At 51.9% G+C, this 13,093-nt stretch overlaps 1 protein-coding gene across 1 annotated transcript in view; it reads left to right on the top strand.

Annotated features, from left to right (window-relative positions):
• Positions 1 to 13,093, top strand: part of ITPR2 (inositol 1,4,5-trisphosphate receptor type 2) — a 294,636-nt gene that overhangs the window by 91,958 nt on the left and 189,585 nt on the right. Inside the window, exons 6-9 of the mRNA XM_073649236.1 lie at positions 2,468 to 2,566; positions 2,647 to 2,730; positions 3,119 to 3,265; positions 5,521 to 5,616. Coding sequence (XP_073505337.1) covers positions 2,468 to 2,566; positions 2,647 to 2,730; positions 3,119 to 3,265; positions 5,521 to 5,616 — 426 coding nt within the window. The remainder of the gene's footprint in view (positions 1 to 2,467; positions 2,567 to 2,646; positions 2,731 to 3,118; positions 3,266 to 5,520; positions 5,617 to 13,093) is intronic.

The following is a 13,093-nucleotide window of genomic DNA, read 5'->3' as shown; positions in this document are numbered from 1 at the left end:
TGAGGATTATTTAGACACTTGGGGGTTCATTCGGGCTGGATTTTGATATGTAAATGAAGAGATCTCCTCACCCTTGAGGGACTTAAGGGTTCGTCCGGGATGAATGTTAATGATGTGTAATTGAAGATGTCTCTTCACCTGTAAGGACTAACGTTGATGATATGTGATCTAATGGGCTCATCTCATTGTTTAGGCACTTGAGTGTTCGTCTAGGATGAACTTTGATTATATTTATTTGAAGAGGTCTCCTCACCCTTGAAGCACTTGAAGGTTCATTCGGGACAATTGTTGATACTGTGTGGTCTTGGGGTTGTCTCATTGTTTAGACACTTGGGGGTTCATCCGGGATGGACTTTGATGATATGTAATTGAAAAGGTATCCTCACCTTTGAGGCACTTGGAGGTTCACCCAGGACGAACGTTGATTATTTGTGTTTTGAGAGGTCATGTCATTGTTTAGGCACTTGGGGGTTCATCCGAGATGAACTTTGATGGTATGTAATTGAAGAAGACCTCATCCTTGAGACACTTGTGGGTTCATACAGGACGAACGTTGATGACATGTAATTCAAGAGGACTTCTCACCCTTAAGGCACTTGGTGGTTCATCAGGAACGGACATTGATTATATGTTGTCCGAAGGGTAATCTCATTGTTTAGGCGCTTGAGGGTTCATCCTGGATGAACTTTGATATGTAATTGAAGAGGTCTCCTCAACCTTGAGTCACTTGGGGGTTTGTCAAGGGAACTTTGATGTTATGTAATTGAAGAAGACTTCGGACCTTTGAGGGTTCATCTGAAACAAATGTTGATGTTATGTCTGAGGGGTAATCTCATTGTTTAGGCGCTTGGGGGGGTCTTTCCTGGATGAACTTTGATGATATTTAATTGAAGAGGTCTCTTAACCTTCGAGGACGAACGTTGATGATATGTTGTCTGAGGGGCTCATCTCATCGTTTAGGCCCTTGGGGGCATCATCCAGGACGAATTTTGATTATATTTAATTGAAGAGATCTCCTCACCCTTAAAGGCACTAGGAGATTCATCCAGGACTAATGTTGATTATGTGTGGTCTGAGGGGTAATCTCGTTGTTTAGGCACTTGAGGGTTCGTCCTGGATGGATGAACTTTGATGATATGTAATTAAAGAGGTCTCCTCACCCTTGAGGCACTTGGAGGTTCGTCCAGGAAGAACTTAGATGATATGTAAACTTAAGAGGACTTCTCATCCTTGAGGCACTTGGGGGTTCATTTGGGACGAACGTTGATTATGTGTGGTCTGAGGAGTCATCTTATTGTTTAGGCACTTGGGAGTTCGTCCAGGATGAACTTTGATGATATGTAATTGACGAGGTCTCCTCACACTTGGGCTTTTGTCCAGGATTAACTTTGATGATATGTAATTGAAGAAGACCTCTTATCTTTGAGGCACTTGTAGGCTCATCTGGGACGAGCGTTGAATATATGTGGTCTGAGGGGTCATTTCATTAGTTAATCACTTAGGGGTTCGTCCGGGATGAAGGTTGATGATGTGTGGTCTTAGTGGTCATCTCATTGTTTAGGCACTTGGGGGTTCATCCAGGATGGGCTGTAATGATATGTAATTGAAAAGGTCTCCTCACCCTTGGGCAGTTGTCCAGGATGAACTTTGATGATATGTAATTGAAGAGTTCTCCTCACTATTGAGGCACTTGGGTTTTCGTCCAGGATGAATGTTGATGATGTGTAATTGAAGAGGTCTCCTCCCCCTTGAGGACAAATGATTGTGTGGTTTGAGGGGGTCATCTGATTGTTTAGGCACTTGGGCATTTGTCCGGGATGAACTTTGATATGTAATTGAAAAGGTCTCCTCCCCAAGTTGAAGCACTTGGGGTTCGTCTGGGAAGAACTTTGATGAATTGTAATTGAAGAGGTCTCCTCACCCTTAAGGCACTTGGGTGTTCTTCAGGAACGAACGTTGGTGATGTTTGGTCTGAGGGGTCATTTCATTTTTTAGGTATTTAGGAGTTTGTCCAGGATGAACTTTGATATGTAATTGAAGAGGTCCTTGAGGGACTTAGAGCTTCCTCCAGGATGAAGGTGGATGATGTGTGATCTGAGGGGTCATCTCATTGTTTAAGTGCTTGGGGGGTTCGTCCGGGATGAACTTTAATGATATGTAATTGAAGAAGACTTCTTACCCTTGAAGACTCATCCAAGACGAACGTTGAATATGTATTGTCTGAGGGGTCATTTCATTGGTTAGGCACTTGGGGGTTCGTCCGGGATGAAGGTCGATGATGTGAGGTCTGACTGGTCATCTCATTGTTTAGGCACTTGGGGGTTCATCCAGGATGGGCTTTGATGATATGTAATTGAAGAGGTCTCCTCATCCTTGAGGTACTTGGGGGTTCGTCCCGGATGAACTTTGATAATGGTTGTCATGACTCTGGCCTTCAATGTTAACAGCTTTAATCTCTGATTGTCAGGTTGTGGTGGGAGATAAGGTGGTCCTGATGCCAGTTAATGCTGGGCAGCCTCTTCATGCCAGTAATATAGAACTCCTGGATAATCCTGGATCCAAAGAGGTAACTTATTCCCGAGACAGGGAGTCCAGAATCTGTCGCATGGGATAACTATGTGCCCCCTTTCTCTCCGTACGTTTCAGGTGAACGCTGTTAATTGTAACACGAGCTGGAAAGTTGCGCTGTTTATGAAGTACAGTGACTACCGAGACGACGTTCTGAAGGGAGTGAGTATCAGGACCAAGTTTTCACTAGCCCTGGTGGTCTAGGGTAGTCCTTCAATCCTTGGTAGTCAGAATAAAAAAACTGTTTTTTGATTTGATTCCCTGGTGGTCTAGGGGTAAATTCTCCTTCCTTAGTAGTCTAAGGTTGAAACAGTCCATAATTTTTACCTTTGTGCCTGGGGTAGAATAGAGGGGTTATTCCTGGTGGTCTAGGGTATTAGATGGGATATTATTTTAGTACCAGGGTCTAGGACAAAACAGGAGGGTAATAACTTGTAGAATAAGGTAATTTAGGGGTTATTATTATTTTCCCTGGTGGTCTTGGGTAAGATGACGGTTTATTGTTGCCGCTGTTCACCATTGAGGTCCCTTGGGCCGGTTTTCCCCGCAGGGCGATGTGGTCAGATTGTTCCACGCAGAACAGGAGAAGTTTCTGACTTGTGATGAGTACGAGAAGAAGCAGCACATCTTCCTGAGGACGACATTGCGCCAGTCAGCCACGTCTGCCACCAGCTCCAAGGCCTTATGGGAAATAGAGGTGATTGTAAGATATGTCAGTACGCAGAATAGTGAGTGCAGCTCCGGAGTATAATACAAGATGTAACTCAGGATCAGTAATGTAATGTATGTACACAGTGACTGCACCAGCAGAATAGTGAGTGCAGCTCTGGAGTATAATACAGGATGTAACTCAGGATCAGTAATGTAATCTATGTACACAGTGACTGCACCAGCAGAATAGTGAGTGCAGCTCTGGAGTATAATACAGGATGTAACTCAGGATCAGTAATGTAATGTATGTACACAGTGACTGCACCAGCAGAATAGTGAGTGCAGCTCTGGAGTATAATACAGGATGTAACTCAGGATCAGTAATGTAATGTATGTACACAGTGACTGCACCAGCAGAATAGTGAGTGCAGCTCTGGAGTATAATACAGGATGTAACTCAGCATCAGTAATGTAATGTATGTACACAGTGACTGCACCAGCAGAATAGTGAGTGCAGCTCTGGGGTATAATACAGGATGTAACTCGGGATCAGTAATGTAATGTATGTACACAGTGACTGCTCCAGCAGAATAGTGAGCGCAGCTCTGGAGTATAATACAGGATGTAACTCAGGATCAGTAATGTAATGTATGTACACAGTGACTGCTCCAGCAGAATAGTGAGTGCAGCTCTGGAGTATAATACAGGATGTAACTCAGGATCAGTAATGTAATGTATGTACACAGTGACTGCACCAGCAGAATAGTGAGTGCAGCTCTGGAGTATAATACAGGATGTAACTCAGGATCAGTAATGTAATGTATGTACACAGTGACTGCACCAGCAGAATAGTGAGTGCAGCTCTGGAGTATAATACAGGATGTAACTCGGGATCAGTAATGTAATGTATGTACACAGTGACTGCACCAGCAGAATAGTGAGTGCAGCTCTGGAGTATAATACAGGATGTAACTCAGGATCAGTAATGTAATGTATGTACACAGTGACTGATCCAGCAGAATAGTGAGTGCAGCTCTGGAGTATAATACAGGATGTAACTCGGGATCAGTAATGTAATGTATGTACACAGTGACTGCACCAGCAGAATAGTGAGTGCAGCTCTGGAGTATAATACAGGATGTAACTCAGGATCAGTAATGTAATGTATGTACACAGTGACTGCACCAGCAGAATAGTGAGTGCAGCTCTGGAGTATAATACAGGATGTAACACAGGATCAGTAATGTAATGTATGTACACAGTGACTGATCCAGCAGAATAGTGAGCGCAGCTCTGGAGTATAATACAGGATGTAACTCAGCATCAGTAATGTAATGTATGTTCACAGTGACTGCACCAGCAGAATAGTGAGTGCAGCTCTGGAGTATAATACAGGAGGTAACTCAGGATCAGTAATGTAATGTATGTACACAGTGACTGCACCAGCAGAATAGTGAGTGCAGCTCTGGAGTATAATACAAGATGTAACTCAGGGTCAGTAATGTAATGTATATACACAGTGACTGCACCAGCAGAATAGTGAGTGCAGCTCTGGAGTATAATACAGGAGGTAACTCAGGATCAGTAATGTAATGTATGTACACAGTGACTGCACCAGCAGAATAGTGAGTGCAGCTCTGGAGTATAATACAAGATGTAACTCAGGGTCAGTAATGTAATGTATGTACACAGTGACTTCACCAGCAGAATAGAGAGTGCAGCTCTGGAGTATAATACAGGAGGTAACTCAGGATCAGTTATGTAATGTATGTACACAGTGACTGCTCCAGCAGAATAGTGAGTGCAGCTCTGGAGTATAATACAGGATGTAACTCAGGATCAGTAATGTAATGTATGTACACAGTGACTGCACCAGCAGAATAGTGAGTGCAGCTCTGGAGTATAATACAGGATGTAACTCAGGATCAGTAATGTATGTGCGCAGTGACTGCACCAGCAGAATAGTGAGCGCAGCTCTGGGGTATAATACAGGAGGTAACTCAGGATCAGTAATGTAATGTATGTACACAGTGACTGCACCAGCAGAATAGTGAGTGCAGCTCTGGAGTATAATACAGGATGTAACTCAGGATCAGTAATGTAATGTATGTACACAGTGACTGCACCAGCAGAAAAGTGAGTGCAGCTCTGGGGTATAATACAGGATGTAACTCAGGATCAGTAATGTAATGTATGTACGCAGTGACTGCACCAGCAGAATAGTGAGTGCAGCTCTGGAGTATAGCACAGACTGTAGATGTATTGTCTTTACATGTCACGGTGTCCCTGTCCTTTCCTCAGGTTGTTCACCATGACCCTTGCCGGGGAGGAGCCGGGCAGTGGAACAGCTTATTTCGATTTAAGCACCTGGCTACTGGAAATTACCTTGCTGCGGAGGTGAGCGTCGCCCGTTTTGTGGCCGTTATCCGCTTTGTCTTGATGATTTTTGAGAACTGATTATTCGGGATATTCTCTGCAGTTCCTCACATTCAAAACGTGAAAACCGCTTCTTAATATCTTTCTTCTAGGCTGAGATACGATCACCTGAAGGTCAATGTCTGAAGCCTGAGGCTGCACTACTGAGACTTTCTGATGATAACGTGTCTTCTGTCGGGTGTGGAGACTCTTAAACAACCATCTGCATCAGTATTTATATCCGGGGGTGAATATTGGGGCCATTGATGTATTTGGTGGCTGCACCGGACAGATTTCTCAGTAGTGCAGCCTCAGGCTTCCGGCCTGGAACTTCATTCCATCATGTCTCGGCCTAGAAGTGAGACATTAAGAAACGGTTTTCACCTTTTCTATCTGCTCTTTAGGCTTTTCTATATATTTCTTTTTCTTGGGTGTCTATGTAGAGAAGGCCGCACGTACATCTGCCGCCCCGTTACCCGTCTGCAGGACTTCTGACAAGTTCTGTGCAGGTTGAGGTGAGGTTTTAGGTTTCACACTGCGTCTCGCTTCGGGGGGCAGATTACCGGACCGTACAAGGGGCCGCTTGTTCCTCTCTGGAGGAGCGTGGAAAGTTTTTCAATGTCACAGCGGCAGCGGAGCGTCACCTCACTGGCCGAGCGCTGACTGCACTGGACCAAGGCCAGAGGCGGCTGCTGGGCGCCATTCACATTCCCCTGGTAACGGCTCATGTGTGTGTGTGTTTTTCGCTTTCTTAAAGGGCCGGTAACCTAAATTACGACAGCTTATAATGGGGAGCTGTAGGGGCTGTGATATGGGGGCTGCAGGGGCTGTGATATGGGGGGCTGCAGGGGCTGTGATATGGGGGGCTGCAGGGGCTGTGATATGGGGGGCTGCAGGGGCTGTGATATGGGGGGCTGCAGGGGCTCTGATATGGGGGGCTGTAGGGGCTCTGATATGGGGGGCTGTGATATGGGGGGGCTGTGATATGGGGGGCTGTAGGGGCTGTGATATGGGGGGCTGTAGGGGCTCTGATATGGGGGCTGTAGGGGCTCTGATATGGGGGGCTGTAGGGCCTCTGATATGGGGGGCTGTAGGGGCTCTGATATGGGGGGCTATAGGGGCTCTATGGGGGGCTGTAGGGGCTCTGATATGAGGAGCTGTAGAGGCTCTGATATGAGGGGCTGTAGGGGCTCTGATATGGGGGGCTGTAGGGGGCTCTGATATGGGGGGCTGTAGGGGCTCTGATATGGGGGGCTGTAGGGGCTCTGATATGGGGGGCTGTAGGGGCTCTGATATGGGGGGCTGTAGGAGCTCTGATATGGGGGCTGTAGAGGCTCTGATATGGGGGGCTGTTGGGGCTGTGATATGGAGGGCTGTAGGGGCTCTGATATTTGGGGGGCTGTAGAGTCTCTGATATGGGGGGCTGTGATGTGTGGGCTGTAGAGGCTCTGATATGGAGGGCTGTAGGGGCTCTGATATGGGGGGCTGTACGGGCTCTGATATGGGGGGCTGTAGGGGCTGTGATATGGAGGGCTGTAGGGGCTCTTATATGGGGGGCTGTGATATGAGGGGCTGTAGAGGCTCTGATATGGGGGGCTGTAGGGGCTCTTATATGGGGGGCTGTGATATGGGGGGCTGTAGAGGCTCTAATATGGGAGGCTGTAGGGGCTGTGATATGAGGGGCTGTAGGGGCTGTGATATGGGGGGCTGTAGGGGCTGTGATATGAGGGGCTGTAGGGGCTGTGATGTGTGGGCTGTAGGGGCACTGATATGGGGGGCTGTAGGGGCTCTGATATGGGGGGCTGTAGGGGCTCTTATATGGGGGGCTGTGATATGGGGGGCTGTAGAGGCTCTAATATGGGAGGCTGTAGGGGCTCTGATATGGGAGGCTGTAGGGGCTCTGATATGGGGGGCTGTGGGGACTCTGATATGGGGGACTGTAGGGGCTGTGATATGGGGGGCTGTACGGGCTCTGATATGGGGGGCTGTAGGGGCTGTGATATGGAGGGCTGTAGGGGCTCTTATATGGGGGGCTGTGATATGAGGGGCTGTAGAGGCTCTGATATGGGGGGCTGTAGGGGCTCTTATATGGGGGGCTGTGATATGGGGGGCTGTAGAGGCTCTAATATGGGAGGCTGTAGGGGCTGTGATATGGGGGCTGTAGGGGCTCTGATATGGGGGGCTGTAGGGGCTCTGATATGGGGGGCTGTAGGGGCTCTGATATGGGGGGCTGTAGGGGCTGTGATATGGGGGGCTCTGATATGGGGGGTTGTAGGGGCTCTGATATGTGGGCTGTAGGGGCTCTGATATGGGGGGCTGTTAGGGGCTCTGATATGGGGGACTGTAGGGGCTGTGATATGGGGGGCTGTAGAGGCTCTGATATGGGGGGCTGTAGGGGCTCTGATATGGGGGGCTGTAGGGGCTCTGATCTGTGGGCTGTAGGGGCTGTGATATGGGGGGCTGTAGAGGCTCTGATATGGGGGGCTGTAGGGGCTCTGATCTGTGGGCTGTAGGGGCTCTGATATGGGGGGCTGTAGAGGCTCTGATATGGGGGGCTGTAGGGGCTCTGATGTGTGGGCTGTAGGGGCTCTGATATGGGGGGCTGTAGAGGCTCTGATATGGGGGGCTGTAGGGGCTCTGATGTGTGGGCTGTAGGGGCTCTGATATGGGGGGCTGTAGAGGCTCTGATATGGGGGGCTGTAGAGGCTCTGATGTGTGGGCTGTAGGGGCTCTGATATGGGGGGCTGTAGGGGCTCTGATGTGTGGGCTGTAGGGGCTCTGATATGGGGGGCTGTTAGGGGCTTTGATATGGGGGGCTATAGGAGATCTGATATGGGGGGCTGTAGGGGCTCTGATATGGGGGGCTGTAGGGGCTCTGATATGGGGGGCTGTAGGGGCTCTGATATGGGGGGCTGTAGGGGCTCTGATATGGGGGGCTGTAGGAGCTTTGATATGGGGGGCTCTGATATTGGGGGCTGTAGAGGCTCTGATATGGGGGGCTGTTGGGGCTGTGATATGGAGGGCTGTAGGGGCTCTGATATTTGGGGGGCTGTAGAGGCTCTGATATGGGGGGCTGTGATGTGTGGGCTGTAGAGGCTCTGATATGGAGGGCTGTAGGGGCTCTGATATGGGGGGCTGTACGGGCTCTGATATGGGGGGCTGTAGGGGCTGTGATATGGAGGGCTGTAGGGGCTCTTATATGGGGGGCTGTGATATGAGGGGCTGTAGAGGCTCTGATATGGGGGGCTGTAGGGGCTCTTATATGGGGGGCTGTGATATGGGGGGCTGTAGAGGCTCTAATATGGGAGGCTGTAGGGGCTCTGATATGGGGGGCTGTAGGGGCTGTGATATGAGGGGCTGTAGGGGCTGTGATATGAGGGGCTGTAGGGGCATTGATATGGGGGGCTGTAGGGGCTCTGATATGGGGGGCTGTAGGGGCTCTGATATGGGGGGCTGTAGGGGCTGTGATATGGAGGGCTGTAGGGGCTCTTATATGGGGGCTCTGATATGGGGGGCTGTAGAGGCTCTGATATGGGGGGCTGTAGGGGCTCTGATATGTGGGCTGTAGGGGCTCTGATATGGGGGGCTGTTAGGGGCTCTGATATGGGGGACTGTAGGGGCTGTGATATGGGGGGCTGTAGAGGCTCTGATATGGGGGGCTGTAGGGGCTCTGATCTGTGGGCTGTAGGGGCTCTGATATGGGGGGCTGTAGAGGCTCTGATATGGGGGGCTGTAGGGGCTCTGATATGGGGGGCTGTAGAGGCTCTGATATGGGAGGCTGTAGGGGCTCTGATATGGGGGGCTGTAGGGACTCTGAAATGGGGGACTGTAGGGGCTGTGATATGGGGGGCTGTAGAGGCTCTGATATGGGGGGCTGTAGGGGCTCTGATGTGTGGGCTGTAGGGGCTCTGATATGGGGGGCTGTAGAGGCTCTGATGTGTGGGCTGTAGGGGCTCTGATATGGGGGGCTGTAGAGGCTCTGATATGGGAGGCTGTAGGGGCTCTGATATGGGGGGCTGTAGGGACTCTGAAATGGGGGACTGTAGGGGCTGTGATATGGGGGGCTGTAGAGGCTCTGATATGGGGGGCTGTAGGGGCTCTGATGTGTGGGCTGTAGGGGCTCTGATATGGGGGGCTGTAGAGGCTCTGATGTGTGGGCTGTAGGGGCTCTGATATGGGGGGCTGTAGAGGCTCTGATATGGGGGGCTGTAGGGGCTCTGATATGGGGGGCTGTAGAGGCTCTGATATGGGGGGCTGTAGGGGCTCTGATGTGTGGGCTGTAGGGGCTCTGATATGGGGGGCTGTAGAGGCTCTGATATGGGGGGCTGTAGAGGCTCTGATATGGGGGGCTGTAGAGGCTCTGATGTGTGGGCTGTAGGGGCTCTGATATGGGGGGCTGTAGGGGCTCTGATGTGTGGGCTGTAGGGGCTCTGATATGGGGGGCTGTTAGGGGCTTTGATATGGGGGGCTATAGGAGATCTGATATGGGGGGCTGTAGGGGCTCTGATATGGGGGGCTGTAGTGGCTCTGATATGGGGGGCTGTAGGGGCTCTGATATGGGGGGCTGTAGGAGCTCTGATATGGGGGGCTCTGATATGGGGGGCTGTAGAGGCTCTGATATGGGGGGCTGTTGGGGCTGTGATATGGAGGGCTGTAGGGGCTCTGATATTTTGGGGGCTGTAGAGGCTCTGATATGGGGGGCTGTGATGTGTGGGCTGTAGAGGCTCTGATATGGAGGGCTGTAGGGGCTCTGATATGGGGGGCTGTAGGGGCTCTGATATGGGGGGCTGTATGGGCTCTGATATGGGGGGCTGTAGGGGCTGTGATATGGAGGGCTGTAGGGGCTCTTATATGGGGGGCTGTAGAGGCTCTGATATGGGGGGCTGTAGGGGCTCTTATATGGGGGGCTGTGATATGGGGGGCTGTAGAGGCTCTAATATGGGGGCTGTAGGGGCTGTGATATGGGGGGCTGTAGGGGCTGTGATATGAGGGGCTGTAGGGGCTGTGATGTGTGGGCTGTAGGGGCTCTGATATGGGGGGCTGTAGGGGCTCTGATATGGGGGGCTGTAGGGGCTGTGATATGGAGGGCTGTAGGGGCTCTGATATGGGGGGCTGTAGGGGCTCTGATATGTGGGCTGTAGGGGCTCTGATATGGGGGGCTGTTAGGGGCTCTGATATGGGGGACTGTAGGGGCTGTGATATGGGGGGCTGTAGAGGCTCTGATATGGGGGGCTGTAGGGGCTCTGATATGGGGGGCTGTAGGGGCTCTGATCTGTGGGCTGTAGGGGCTGTGATATGGGGGGCTGTAGAGGCTCTGATATGGGGGGCTGTAGGGGCTCTGATCTGTGGGCTGTAGGGGCTCTGATATGGGGGGCTGTAGAGGCTCTGATATGGGGGGCTGTAGGGGCTCTGATGTGTGGGCTGTAGGGGCTCTGATATGGGGGGCTGTAGAGGCTCTGATATGGGAGGCTGTAGGGGCTCTGATATGGGGGGCTGTAGGGACTCTGATATGGGGGACTGTAGGGGCTGTGATATGGGGGGCTGTAGAGGCTCTGATATGGGGGGCTGTAGGGGCTCTGATGTGTGGGCTGTAGGGGCTCTGATATGGGGGGCTGTAGAGGCTCTGATATGGGGGGCTGTAGAGGCTCTGATGTGTGGGCTGTAGGGGCTCTGATATGGGGGGCTGTAGAGGCTCTGATATGGGGGGCTGTAGGGGCTCTGATATGGGGGGCTGTAGAGGCTCTGATATGGGGGGCTGTAGGGGCTCTGATGTGTGGGCTGTAGGGGCTCTGATGTGTGGGCTGTAGGGGCTCTAATGTGTGGGCTGTAGGGGCTCTGATATGGGGGGCTGTAGAGGCTCTGATATGGGGGGCTGTAGGGGCTCTGATGTGTGGGCTGTAGGGGCTCTGATATGGGGGGCTGTAGAGGCTCTGATATGGGAGGCTGTAGGGGCTCTGATATGGGGGGCTGTAGGGGCTCTGATATGGGGGGCTGTAGGGGCTCTGATATGGGGGGCTGTAGGAGCTTTGATATGGGGGGCTCTGATATGGGGGGCTGTAGAGGCTCTGATATGGGGGGCTGTTGGGGCTGTGATATGGAGGGCTGTAGGGGCTCTGATATTTGGGGGGCTGTAGAGGCTCTGATATGGGGGGCTGTGATGTGTGGGCTGTAGAGGCTCTGATATGGAGGGCTGTAGGGGCTCTGATATGGGGGGCTGTACGGGCTCTGATATGGGGGGGCTGTAGAGGCTCTGATATGGAGGGCTGTAGGGGCTCTTATATGGGGGGCTGTGATATGGGGGGCTGTAGAGGCTCTAATATGGGAGGCTGTAGGGGCTCTGATATGGGGGGCTGTAGGGGCTGTGATATGAGGGGCTGTAGGGGCTGTGATATGAGGGGCTGTAGGGGCATTGATATGGGGGGCTGTAGGGGCTCTGATATGGGGGGCTGTAGGGGCTCTGATTTGGGGGGCTGTAGGGGCTGTGATATGGAGGGCTGTAGGGGCTCTTATATGGGGGGCTCTGATATGGGGGGCTGTAGAGGCTCTGATATGGGGGGCTGTAGGGGCTCTGATATGTGGGCTGTAGGGGCTCTGATATGGGGGGCTGTAGGGGCTCTGATCTGTGGGCTGTAGGGGCTCTGATATGGGGGGCTGTAGAGGCTCTGATATGGGGGGCTGTAGGGGCTCTGATATGGGGGGCTGTAGAGGCTCTGATATGGGAGGCTGTAGGGGCTCTGATATGGGGGGCTGTAGGTACTCTGAAATGGGGGACTGTAGGGGCTGTGATATGGGGGGCTGTAGAGGCTCTGATATGGGGGGCTGTAGGGGCTCTGATGTGTGGGCTGTAGGGGCTCTGATATGGGGGGCTGTAGAGGCTCTGATATGGGGGGCTGTAGAGGCTCTGATGTGTGGGCTGTAGGGGCTCTGATATGGGGGGCTGTAGAGGCTCTGATATGGGGGGCTGTAGGGGCTCTGATATGGGGGGCTGTAGAGGCTCTGATATGGGGGGCTGTAGGGGCTCTGATGTGTGGGCTGTAGGGGCTCTGATATGGGGGGCTGTAGAGGCTCTGATATGGGGGGCTGTAGAGGCTCTGATATGGGGGGCTGTAGAGGCTCTGATGTGTGGGCTGTAGGGGCTCTGATATGGGGGGCTGTAGGGGCTCTGATGTGTGGGCTGTAGGGGCTCTGATATGGGGGGCTGTTAGGGGCTTTGATATGGGGGGCTATAGGAGATCTGATATGGGGGGTTGTATCTGATATGGAGGCACATAGAATGGTTACCCCCCCCCATTACTTTTCTCCTCTTCATCCTTTGTGGTTGGGATTTAGAGTTGAAGTTCTGCTTAAGTTGCAAATAAACTACTACTCCCAACATGGCTGTCAGAGGTGTCGTTTCACTACATCTGTAGAGCCATGTACTAGCCCAGGCGCATCTTCAGTAATATCTGGACCTCGCCAG

This window comes from Phyllobates terribilis, unplaced genomic scaffold (assembly GCF_046119375.1).
Source record: "Phyllobates terribilis strain yellow unplaced genomic scaffold, ASM4611937v1 Scaffold_10__3_contigs__length_209671492, whole genome shotgun sequence".
NCBI classification, from domain to species: domain Eukaryota; kingdom Metazoa; phylum Chordata; class Amphibia; order Anura; family Dendrobatidae; genus Phyllobates; species Phyllobates terribilis.
Note: the sequence above shows the minus strand (reverse complement) of the source record. Positions and strands in the feature narration are given on the sequence as shown.